The 14,036-nt window shown below is 29.1% G+C and overlaps 1 protein-coding gene across 9 annotated transcripts in view; it reads right to left on the bottom strand.

Moving 5' to 3' along the window:
• CaMKII (Calcium/calmodulin-dependent protein kinase II) overlaps positions 1-14,036 on the bottom strand; it is a 724,082-nt gene that overhangs the window by 392,398 nt on the left and 317,648 nt on the right. For all 9 annotated transcript variants that reach the window (XM_075360384.1, XM_075360386.1, XM_075360388.1 and 6 more), the window contains exon 2: positions 9,187-9,281. In XM_075360384.1, coding sequence (XP_075216499.1) covers positions 9,187-9,281 — 95 coding nt within the window. The remainder of the gene's footprint in view (positions 1-9,186; positions 9,282-14,036) is intronic.

The following is a 14,036-nucleotide window of genomic DNA, read 5'->3' as shown; positions in this document are numbered from 1 at the left end:
CTCCAACCACGTAAATTTAAACCAGTATTTGTCTCGGTTCCACCTGGCAGCTGATGAGGTGTACATTTACGGAGAGGTCCAGTCGAACGAGCTCATGATGTTCGATTGCGCAGCTATTGGGGGGGGGGGGGGGGCACCCTGGAACTTAGAGGTCAAGGAGAAAATTGGCCACTCACAAGCGGCGAGTCAATGTGACGAGAGCCGCATTATCGGACCGTGTGGGAGTTCCTTGATGCGGTTGCTTTGTTTAACCGACATCAGTAGTTTACATAAGGAAAAGACTCCTAGCGCGCTTCTGTTGGAAGCTAACCAAGAGATATGGCTGGCTTCCAGCCAGATGAAGGCTCCAAGCGCTTTAATGGTGGACAGGTACTTGCTGGAATTCAGCGGTCTAGGCGTGACAGCGAATTACTGTCTTTGACAAGATAAATTAATTACTGATAGTCATATATTGTTTAGTAGTGACGGGTGCGTCTACCCATTTTAGTGATATATGATAAGTGGCGGTGGGACACGCAAGCGAGTGGTGTATGGTACCACGCTTATTCCGCTCATGCTTTTAGACTAGCTGTAGGAGCTAGTTAGGACACTGGTCGCTAAACTGTTTTGTAGCTCAGTAGCCGTTTGTGGCACAGACATTCGGTCTTATGCTTTAGGGTGCCCGAATGGGGTGGTGGCGGGAGAAATGCCAAGCAAACCAACCTCGATGATATTCTCTATCCACACTGCTATTAATATTAAACCTAAACCTTGTGCAGAAAAAACAATATTTAATGGTATTATTTCTGAAATTTATTTTTCCTCCTCAGTACCGAACATTTACATACCGACACCGAACAAAATGCAATCAAAGAAGACCCAACAATGGAAAGGAATTGGCAGGGTAAACTAAAAAATTGATTCTTTTCAGTTCAATACTTGGCCTTGTCGAGTATCATTTCATCCGCTTAATAGAACCTTAATAGTACATCTATTAACGTGAAAATTGACGTTAATACAAAGTTCTACGATTTTAATCAAATTTTAAAATAAGTCTGACAGTATCAACAACCAGCTATTTTAATTACGGATAAGCAATGATGCTTAACATTTCACTAACCGACTAGATACTAATGAAACCAATATTATACTAATGATATTAATATTTTACCAAATATAAAAAAAGTAATTATGGTTAAAAATAATTAACCATAAAATAAAGTTTAATATTAACATAAAATTGGAAGAAAATAAAACGGAGACTAAAGAAAAAGTACATAAAAAATATTAAAATAACAATTATTAAAATATATATATATAGAACCGACATCAAGATCATGTAATTAAATGTTAATGTGATGCACGTAAATAGCATTATAAGATTCCCACTGTCCCTGCTGTGTATTATACGAGTATATAATGTACGAGTATATTGTGCCTGAAATATCAAAAAGACGAGATATCTCGATTTTACTGACGGTGTTATTTATCTTGCACATAAACTCACATTACCTGCCGTAAAGATCATATAACTTCATCTACGGTGAAGCATACATATAGAATATTAGGATTCCTATTGTCCCTACCTATCCACCGGACGGCGAAAAAATCTTAAATTAATTTTCAGACCGATTTTTTGTATCTAAAAACGTTTTTCATGATTATGGTACCACTGCGAAAAGCAGCTGCGTCAAGATTACCAGTTTTATTTCAATCGGATTAATAGGAAAAACGTTATGAGCGAACAAACATAAAAAAAATATATACAGGTTGAATACATAACCTTCAAATTGAAGTCTGTTAAAAATAACTGATGACAAAGAATGTAGTCTAATTTCAGAAATATAAAAAGCCAAGTAAAAATATAAAGGATAATTTTTCTTTTATCACAATTTAAAATATGTTATTCCGTAAGCTTCATGAAATATTGGAATTTATGATAACAAAAAACATCATGTAATGAAATAAGTTCACTTGATAAAATTTTATAAAATGTTTTTGAATGAGAGAATGTACTACAGAAAAGGAATATGCAAATGAAATAATGTATGGTATGAATTTAAGCAACTATTAATTTAAAAACATTTTTAAAATTACTCCATCATATAATATAATAAAATTTAATAAAAATTTACGCTTATTTAGAATAAGCGTACAAATAGTTAATAAAAATATAAAATCCTCTTAACAAATTCAGGATTAATAGTAGATATTTTTAAAATAAACTGCACCGAGATAAACTTCTACAAATGAATATGTAAATTATTGCAGTGCTATTAAATACAACGGATATGTTTGACAGCCGACATTATATATTAAAAAGATGTTTTAGAGAGAGGCTAATAAAATATGTATGAGAAAAAGAAGCGATAGCAAAATGCAGTTCGGTTGGTACGACTGATAAAAGGGCCAAGGGTCTTGTATTATTCACAACTCTACAGACCCAGGCAAAATGAAACTTTAGCTACAGTATATTTGCCCGATAGCGTACTAGTCGTTCAATACACAAATCAAACTATTAAAAAAAAAAGAAAAGAGAGATACATAAGATTCAATCTAAATTTTTTAGAGCAGTGAACTACAGAATCCGACCGAAGTATTCGTAGTATTTTTTTCAGCCGGCAAAGACTACGTCTGGGAACATGTTAGAATTTGTAGGCTTACTTAAAAATTTTCTTGCGCGTAACTGTATTTTCTTTATAATAAACATACGCATGTTTCCTCCTAGTTTTCAAATAATATCTTCGAAAATTTTATATAGAAATTAAATTACAAATATTTTGTTCGATAAAAAATTATATAAATATGTACGAATAATTTAATTTAATATCATTGCTTGATTGGGAAATAAATGTAATTATAAAATGATTGCACTTATGTGAATTTGAAAATAAAAAATAAGTAATTTTGAAAAAATCAGTATTAGTTTATCTCCATTTAATTTTTACGAATATTTATTTTTTGAGTTAATTTTAATACGAAAAGAGTTTTTTTGGTAGTATTTGGTCAAGTCCTTCTTAGTGAATTTACAGAAATTTAACGAATTTTGCAACGCTATATTTTTAATACTATTTTAAAAAGTTGATGTAAACAGGATTTTACTTAATTATTTAGATCCGTTGTGGTAGATAAGATTAACACTTAAGGTAGTTTGATTACAATCGAATCACTTCTTTATTTTCAATAAAGAAGCCAAAAGTGATAAGAAAAGATACTAATTAAAACAATAATTATTGTTACTAAGAGCAAAAACAATCACTTATACTAACAATGACTTCTACAAAATCTGTTAAATTGTTTTGTTAGATTTCTAGGTAAAATATAGAAGGCTTAATTATAATTAGAGATTCTTACCACGAAAACTATTAAAATTTTAACGGCCTGTTGTTTCTGTTTATATCTCATTCAAATCTTTCATCATCTCTTTATTTCTTTTAGCATCAGACCATTAGCTTCTCCTGTATGAAACTTACACTGTTATACATTTGCACAATATTGCTCGTTCTTTCGTTTTCTCTATCTCTCTCTTTCTTTCTGTAGGACTTTAGCCAAATAATTATGGGGACAAAAATTATTATACCATAAGATTTCCTACTAAAATAATATATCACTGTTCTAAGTATGTATATTTACTTATTTAAATAATATAAATTCTTGAAACATAATTTAATTGCCAAAATAATAATTGCTGCATATTCAAGACTGACACAATAATGTTTTTTTTTTTTTTGTTTCAGTCTATAATGTGATAAATTAATAAAGTCTATTATGAATTATAATAAGATTATTAATAAATTGGAATTAAAAGTTTTTTTTAACTTATTTTATTATTATTATTATGAAAAATAAAATTAACTTTCTTCAGATGAACAGTAAAAACGAGTATATCTAATTTACTATCTTCTAAAAGTAGGGGTACATACACACACATTAATTTGTTATTTTTCCTGGCTGAGAAATATGTATAACATCTAAGATGCAAGTTAAACTACGAGTTATAGCTTCTTTATTTGAGAGTAATTATGACAGTTATACAGACAGTGAACAGAGTGTAGTATTACGGGTTGTAAAGAATAAGATTTATATTTTGATCCGCATGATATACCTATATGCAAAATTATATTCGATTCTGTGTTAAAGACAGCAACGAAAATTTATTTCATTCTTACTAAGCCTGTTATCGGATATATGTAATTGTTGACAATTTACCGTTTTCAGGATAGCATATTGAATTGGCTACAATAGTTATAAATATGGGACCTTAATAAATATAACATGTAACCATGTCAATAGAGTTTAATGCAATGCTATTAGCGAAAAAACTTTTTCCGAACTTAATTAAATGACATAACCTCTTAAGTTTCCTGAAATCGAAGACGTTGAAGATAAAACTATAATTACCTATAATACAACTTACAGTAAAGTGCCATTTAGATGAAAAGTGATTATATGATTTTAGTTATAAATTTATTCTGATTACTGAAAATAAAGATGCACGATCGTATTTCATGGGCTTAATTCCTTTTGCCAATGTGAATGAAAAACAAAAAAAAAAAATTTATTAATGCAGTATGGATAGTGTTATTATCACACACACACACACACACACACACACACACACACACACACACACACACACACACACACACACACACACACACACACACACACACACACACACACACACATATATATATATATATATATATATATATATATATATATATATATATATACATATATATACACACACACACACACACACACACACACACACACACATACATACACACACATTTAAAATGCGTAGTTATGTGGTTTGTATGTAATACATTTATAATTGAGAAAATTAGGAGTTTCCTATTTTTCTCAAAAAGTAAACAAGAACGGTAAATTTAAAACAACTTTTAAGGTAAGCCTCTCCCCGTTTTTAAGAGGAAAACTCTGTTCATGGATGTACGCATTAATTAAAATAATAATTAAACGTAAACTAGTATTACATTACCCAACGAAGTCTAAATTTAGCGAGTTTTAACTTTTAAAAGTAAAGGTGAAAGAAAACACTAAAAAATATGGAATACTTTAATTGAAATTTGATACAAGAAACAAACTCGGTTAATGGATTTTATAAAACTAATAAAAATTCATAAACGTACTTATAAGTAATATTTCCTGTTCTTATATAGAGTTCAATTAGTTAATACTATGGCTGTATAATTTATCAAGTAACCTTAGCATAAAAATGGTTCCGAATGTCACTCAGAGATGTTATGTGTGTACGAGTATATTTCATCCGCTAAGTTACTAAACACGTTTTTCTAACTCCCACTTCACTGCCATCTGAGAATGAAAAGCGCTAAGATAATTTTGACATGTTGTAATTTATTGGAAAAAACGATCAAATTGTGATTCAGAGCCATATAGTACGAAAATATGGATGAAGCGATGTAGTCAATAATGTTATCTTTACAGCCTCCTACCTCCCTGCTGTCATAGTCATATTATTGTATTATCTATCGTACATTACGTTTTAGTAATATATTATTGTTTTTCTTCCACTTAATACATAATTATCTACTTACAATAAATAAATGTGTACTACTGTTTACTGCTAGATATAAAAAGTGTCAAAAACATTCAACAAAATTAGTTTATTTACTGTAAAGTGCTTAAACGATAGACTTAATTACATTAAAAGTCAAGAAAATTAAACCGTAACTTTACAACCATAATAAAATTACTGTCAATAAATTTTTAATTAGTTGCAATTCGATGAAAAATTATTGTTAATTGATCAATTTTTTTCAACGGTTTTGTATATTTAATAAGAAAAATAAAAATATTTTTGAGATAAAATGTGTTTATAAGCGGATTAATAGTTTTATTTATTATAAATGTTTAATAAAAATTAAAAAAAAGGTCACTATCAACCTAAAAAAAAAGAAAGGAAACCGGTCTATAAGCAGTAAAATATATGACTTCTAACAAAAATATATTTTGTTTTAGACTGAAGGACAATTTATAAAGCTCTTAAATATAAAAATGAATTTCTCTCTTTTAATTTTTAATACTCATACGTTACTCGTAAACCATTTACTTTTTATTAATAGAAAAATAAAGAGATAAATATTAAAAAACACGACTGCCAAAAAAAAAAAAACATTGCTTACAAAACTTACTCTTTAATGTAGGATAATTACTAATATAGGAAAATGAAAGTGCGTGAGGGTGACAGTCGGTTCAGCCGTTGAGCTGCTAAGGTAGAACAAACACACATAACATCTTAAACACATTACACTCCTTTTTCGGCAGTCGTGTAAAAACACTAGACAACTTCACACGTATGAGATACGACGTTTCCAAATCGTCCAGAATGAAGCGTTGACTTGCGAGTTATTCAAAAACGACTCATTCATCTGATAGATTTTAAAATTTTTTTTTAATTTATACACGAGTATACTCGAATATACATATTTATACTGCGTACGACACTCCTGGTACGTACAGATTCAAACGTGAGATTATAAATCTAAATCGGTTCAACCGTTCAGCTTCTACGGTGGTGGAACCAACGAACAAACAAAGAAGCAAACATACATACACTAAATACATTACACTCCTTTCTGGAATTGATCTTGATCCTGAATTGAATTTCTTCCGGTTGAAACTTACACCACGTCATTTTCAGATAATATGTCGAAGGGAATGACGCCTCCTTATGGTCAGAAATATCTATGTGCCAGTTTTTCACTAGTCACTTTATTTTAATCAATAAAACTGTTAGTAAATTTTGACCAATCAATTGCTTGCGTTCCTAAAATTTTATTTATGTTAAACCAGCGCAGATTTTACATTTCAAATATATTTAACACCTGATTAAAAGTTCAATTTTATTATCATTTTTATCTGCATTCTGTTAAACGGTAATTATTTGGTAAAATAATAAAGACAGCATATATATTATAGCAGTCTGCTGTCTTTTTTAATTCCTTGTACGAAAGGAAGTATTGTGATCGCAAAAAATTTCGGTTTTCAGATTTCAACGAAAATATCCATTTTGACCATCGCTGAATCCATTTTAACTAGTTTCGGTGTGACATCTGTATGTGCGTATGTATCTCGTATAACTCAAAAACGATTCGCCGTAGTACGTTGAAATTTTGAATTTAGGATTATTGTATCATCTAGTTGTGCACTTCCCCTTTTGATTGCAAGCGACTGAACCAAAAGTGTCAAAAAAAAGCCTGAAATCCAAAAAAATGTTTGAATTTTTTACTTTTTCTTAACTGGAGTAATAAAACCTCATTGTGATTTTTCAACGATATAAGTGGCCACTTATTTTCATTTGTTCCAGAGTTATAAACAAATAAAATTTTAATTAATGAAATATTTGGATCTTACAAGGTAAGGCAGATCGGTTCAAATCAATCTTTATCTCCTTTTCTTTTTCTAACTTTTTTAATTTTTTTTTTTTTTTTTAATTTAAATACATTGATCTATTAATAATTATTTACCCATGGCTGTAAAAAAAAATTACAATAAAGAATTATTCTATAACAATAAAAAAAATGAAGAAATTCAAAATTTATTAGTGAAATAAAATTTTATGTACTTTTAAAAATGTGTATATGTGATTTAATAGGCATTACTACATATGTGTATACGTAATAGATTTGGTGAAACATCTGATTACTTAATATTAATTGAAAATTATAATTTAGAATCGTATTACTTTTGGATTTTCTAGTTTAATTTTATTTAATTATTCTGGAATTTCTGTTTAATTTTATCTACATTAAAGTTCACAACAGAGTGACTGAAAAATAGACCCTCACAAGAATAAAATATACACTCAGGTATACATGCCCGATCTTTGACAAATTACAAAAAATTATACTCCTCTGATATTATCGGATAATGTTCTACCTAAGTTGGTGTTGATCATAATTTTGATTATTTGCTTCTTTCTTTTTGCCAATTATTTAATCGTTCTTTGGTTTGATATAATTCATCTGATCTTAGTTTATGTATACGTTCTCTAGTTTTTAAATTTTCTCTCTCTTTATATTCATCATCCTCTCTTAATTTTTTTTATTCTTTCCTTGGTCTTAATGTTTTTTCCTCTTTATATTTAATATCTCTTAATATTTTTATACTTTATTTGCTTGCAACATTTTCTTCCTTCTTTATTTTTTTGTTTGTTTCGTACGCAATCCATACGAAACCATACAATTCATATAGATTGCTTAAATAAAACTGATAAATATATTTTTTAATATTTTAGATAGTAAATCTTAATTACACAACCGATATCAGGTTTATAAGATAGTAGAAATGCATAGACTTCTTTTCACAGACGAGTAACGTTGGATACAGTAGTGGGAAATGAATAATCTAGTACAACTGAATATTCAGGGACAAATATACACAGAATGTGCATCTTATTCGTTAATTGTTAATTAACGAATTAACGTTAATCGTTAATTCGTTAATTGTTCGTTAATCGATCGTATTTAAATTTCGATTAAGTTAAATCCTTCCCTTTAAAACAATGAATGATCGATCTGTGTTCAGAAAGTAGAACTATTTGACCAAAAGAAAACTATCCTTAGAATAATACTTATATTTATGACCCTTTTCTATTACAAATTTTCTGAAAAATATATGAATATTAAGAATAACGGGTGAAAATAATGACGGAAACCAGTAAATAAGTTATGATAAGGTAGGTCGCTGGTTGCACAATTCACCAGAACGAAATATATTTACCAAAACATCGCTCAGCTATTTATAAATTCATCCGCTCAAGATAAACAATGACTGTTTTCAATTTTTCCACAGGAGAAATACATTGAACTGAACAGCAAATGAAGAACCACACGGTGGTCTGTGTTTACATTTAGTCGATAAAAGCTCTGTGACATTTTAGTTACAAGCTAAAAACGATAAATATTTCCAAATAACATATTTTTGGGAATCAAATAACCACACTGTTTACTAAATAAAACCAATAAATGTAGACTACCCATATTAAAATGTGAAAATAAATACTGAAAATTGAAATAAATTTGATAATAAATTAAATAATATTTAATAGAGATTGTAAACTATTATTTTTACGATCTATCCGTTAAATAAACTAAATCCATTTCATTATATCTTACTGTACAAAAATAAAAATCAATAATATGTGCATAATTTTTTTACCTCTTGCCGATAATTTTTTGGTGTTTATTATTTTGGCTGCGAATTCCAGTCCTGTTGATTTTTGGACACATCTCCGCACCACTGAGAATGCCCCTCTGTAAAAATAAAATACAAAATTTATTTAAGTCGGTCGATTATTTCATGTTTACTAATTATTACTATTAACTTAAATTCATTCAAAGAACTGTTCTGTATATTTTATAAATCAGAGAGCAGATAACGTTGTCTTATGAATATTTTAAAGTTGGATTAAATGAATCGCACAAGGAATCACCATTTTAAGTAAAAGTTATACAAAAATATGTTCCATTAGTATATTTATTCAAAAAATGGAATGAGGATTTTATCAAAATAATAACACTAATACAACAACAAAAATTCAAACAAGTGTTTATGACTGAAATCTTAAGTACGGAAGTGACTTGCTACAGATTGAAACTTTAGATAATTAACGAATATTGCTTATGATGTTTACATTAATTAGATTAACAAATGATTTTGTATTATGTAAGTACATCAACTTTGGAATTTTCTTGTGAAGAAGTATGTTCTACCTCTCCCTAGCTTTCTTTCAATTGCCGGCCTCCGTAGCACGAGTATTAGCGTCTTGGTCTTTCATCAGGAAGTCCCGGGTTTGAATCCCGGTCAGGCATGGCATTTTCACACGCCAAATATTGCCATTTCATCTCACCTTCTGAAGCAGTACCTAAAGGTGGTACTGGAGGCTAAAAACAAAGCTTCTCCCGCTTTATAATCTAATCTAACCAAAGTTTATTCTTTTATCAAAAGCGATTTCTACAAAGCGCATAGGAAAAAATTAAAATCATGAAATTAATTATGAAAATACTTTGTATTTATTGTTAAAAAATGTTAAGTCATACTATTTTTATAATTGTAATAAGGCTTTTGAAGTCTAAATATATTTTTAAGAAACAAACTTATTACACTAAAACCTGTTAAGCATTTTCCGATATTCCAGTACTGGGTACCATATATTGGCAATATTTTTTAAATTAGTAAGATTAAACAAATTATATAATTAAATAAACGAAATATTGTATGTAGTACTATAGAGTATTATTCTTACGTTTTTCCTTTAAGATTTATGGCATAAAACATTACACAGCCAGAATATGGTGATGTATTAATATGTTGCGATTGTTTTGTGTGAGACATTTAACAACTAATAAATCGTTTTACTTTCTGAAAGAAAAGAACTGAGTATGTATGTATAAGCATCGACTGTTGTGGTCATTTAGCTCTATGAGAATGGAAATTTGTAGCGTATGAAAAATGCCATGCCTCTCCGGGATTTGAACCCAGACATGCCATTTTTCATGCACTAAAAATTTTCTTGTTTACTTAATTATATTTTGTTATTATTACAATTTATATTTACTTTTACTAATTGCTCTATATGTCTAGTTATATCTAATTTATGATCTGATGATTATGTTTAACAATGCTCATATAGTTTTTAAAATTTTTTTATAAACAGATTTTCAATATTTTTACTTTCAAAAAACTATTTACTATACGTATAATTACGATAATTATATATATATATAAACCATAATAAGTGATTTCAAAACACTTACTTGAAGTCATTAATACGAAAAATATAACTGCAACATAATCTTTGTTATCAACGTGAATCAATTTTGTCTCACCTACGCACACATGTGGGAGTACTATATGATTTCATATCCTTTTTTCCGATCAACCAATCACTGACTTTCATGTAGATCCAATTTATAACACATGAATATATTCCCACATTGAACGTTTTAAATAAAATAATAGTAATGAATATAGTAATTTCTGGTATAAAATCAAGCAAATAATTTTAATACAACTCTAACCATTAAAATTTATCAAAATTCAAACATCTCCTTATTAAAAGTGTGGTCAACTGCGGTTAGAAGGTATTAAAAATACGTAAGTTTAAACATAATGCAAAAATTTTTAAATATAATTTCTTAAATAAGCAAAATGTAATTTTGGATTCTTCAGCAACTTTCTTCAACATATTTTAGGAAATATCACGCGAAAAACAACTCATTAAAAAAAATACTAGTAAAAACTGGGCATTTTAGAGTCTATATTAAGACACTAAAAGAAGAATATTTACCCAAGTTATAATTTCACATTAACGTAAATAATTTAAAAAAGACTTTTTTCATTTTAAAAAAGTAGCCGAATAATTACATTTTATAATTTAAATTATTATAATCGGCAACGAAAATTTCAGTATTAAATTTTCCGTAATTAGTTTTTGAATTTGAGTACTCACATATATAAGCGTCCTAATGATAAAAGCCCACATCAAATAGGAATTAAAAAATTTATATTTTTATAATTATTTCCTAAGAACACTAAGAGTATAAAATATTACTAAACTGTTAATAAGTAACAGTTTAATTAATGCGTAAGAAGGTAAGTCTACTTCGTCATTAAGCGTAGTTTATGATACTTTAGTTTTATCGTCAGTTTTATGCAACGTACAGTCCTTATAACTAGCGTGATTATAAGTCTGCTGCTGTTCTGCATATTCACAACTCAATATCTAAAACAACCCCTTTTCTTATCTAAAACCGTTTTCGTACAGTAAACAAGTATAACATGTTAGCGTGTTCACGCATACTTAAAACTACAGCGAGTATTCCGACAACCACTACTAGGATTATTTGTCCAACACTTAAAGCAATTTAGGAAAAACATAAATTTACGTTTTATTTATAACTAGGTCGGTATAAAATACAAGAACATCGAAAAACAAATTTATTTACAAGCGGGGTTTTAAGTAAGAATAAGTAATTAAAAAAGTAACTTTTATGTAATAATAAAACATTAATCTACAATCGCTATTTGTACCGATACAGCCGTCAATAGAAATAAATTATTTTATCTTTTATATCTATAAAAGAATAAAAAAGTAAGCTTTTACAAAAATACTGACGATTATGCGAGTCAATGCGATTTTAAATCAAGATGTTTTGAGAAACATTCGAGAAGAGAAGAATTTAATAATGAATAACAAATAAAATGAAACAGAAACTTTCAGTTTTTCATAAAAGTGTTTAATTTAGCATCACACATGTGTGCTGCTTTCGTGTTTAATGTGCAAGCACACACCCAACCGATTAGAAAATTCGTCCCATTCTTCAATCGGCGCATTTGGAGTAATGGAAGCGACTCCGTGCCTCAAATCAGGTAGATCAGTAAATAGTGGAGATAAACAAAATATTTATAAAACTCCAACGGATGAAATAGCGTGGTGTCAGATCGAGTGACCTGAGAGACCACCGCAAACAAGCTCTGTCATCGCATCCATTCCGACCGATTCAGCGTTTGGGAAAAACGCAATCAACCGATATCGTACAGGGTTATGACAGTGAGAAGTCGCACCATCTTGTTGCAAATAAAATTCTCTGGTCTTATCTTTGAAAGCAGCCATGTACACAGCATACCCAAATAACAAACTCCTTTTATGCCTGTTTCAGAAAAAAAAAAACGGTCCCTAAAATTACCGTCGAAATAAAACACAGAAAAGATTTAATTTTGTACGAGTTCATAGGGATTTTCTGATCTCCAGATACGGACATTATGTGTGTTAACTTTTCCACTAAGATAAAATGTTGGCTAGTCACTAAAAAAAATACGATCAAGAAAGTCGACTTCTTCATGCCGCAACATTTCGATTCCGAATTCGACATCCACAGCGAATTTGATAAGCTTCAAAGTCTACAATATCCTTAAACGTATGGATGCGTAATAATTTCCTTAGAACATTCCACATTATTATAACCGCTTTACAAGTTTGCGGTTGACCTTTCTAACAGATTTTTTAGGACTATGGAGGAGTCTCCCTGACTCCTTTAACATTTTCTTCTTCGGGATGACTCTCGGTCAACTCGGTCAACCAGTACTCTTCCTTTAACTAACTGAGATATCCGTTTATTTTAAACCAATTATGCCACTAAACGAACGTTATTGTCATTTGGAGAATCATAATTGAACTGTAGGTAAAATTGACGTTTATAAACTACAAAACTTAAACTAATCAAACTGTTTCTGTTAATCTTTGCTAGTAACGCTATAAAGCGTAAAGATAGGGAATCAATTTACTGCGATGTGCGCAACTAAATTATTATTTTTTTTATTCTGTGTTCTACTATTAAATCAACACTACACACCTCATTCAAGAGATATTATAATAAATTAAAACTTTTACATTCTTTTTTATACTCTCAGTATTATAGACAAATAATTTATCAGTGATAGAAAGTAAAATTCATACGAATAAATTACAGTAATTTATTTACATCATAAATGTTTTTGGTTATATCTTAATCCGAACAATTTTTAATTAATACGAGTATTTATAAAAAAACGTATTACGTACAGAAAAAAGGTACATTTCAATACTATTTAAAAACAAATTCAAATACGTAATTTCAAACTAATCTATGCAGAATATAAAATAGTGTAAAAGTGTGGAATACCGTAAATAAGGCGGTACTGTTTATATTTTAAAATATGAATGTTTAAAACAAAGTGGAACAAAATATTCTCCTCATATTTTACATTAGTTGATTTTTAGTTAACTATTTCATTTAGAACATGTTGGCTTCCCGTCACCGGTTGTTTTAGGAATTCAATCAAAGTTACGCAATTATAACCCGTACAAAAAAAATGCATTGTTAATTTATGATTTAAATAAAGATAAAATATAATTGCCAAATTTCAAACTGAATCTTGGTTTTTTCATCTTACCCTTGTAACACCACTTTTTCATAAAGTACTGGAATATTAAAATCAAGTTATGCAAATTAGCCGATTATCCCGGT

This window comes from Lycorma delicatula, chromosome 3, assembly GCF_047948215.1.
Source record: "Lycorma delicatula isolate Av1 chromosome 3, ASM4794821v1, whole genome shotgun sequence".
Classification (NCBI taxonomy): domain Eukaryota; kingdom Metazoa; phylum Arthropoda; class Insecta; order Hemiptera; family Fulgoridae; genus Lycorma; species Lycorma delicatula.
This window is presented reverse-complemented; position numbering and strand designations above follow the sequence as displayed.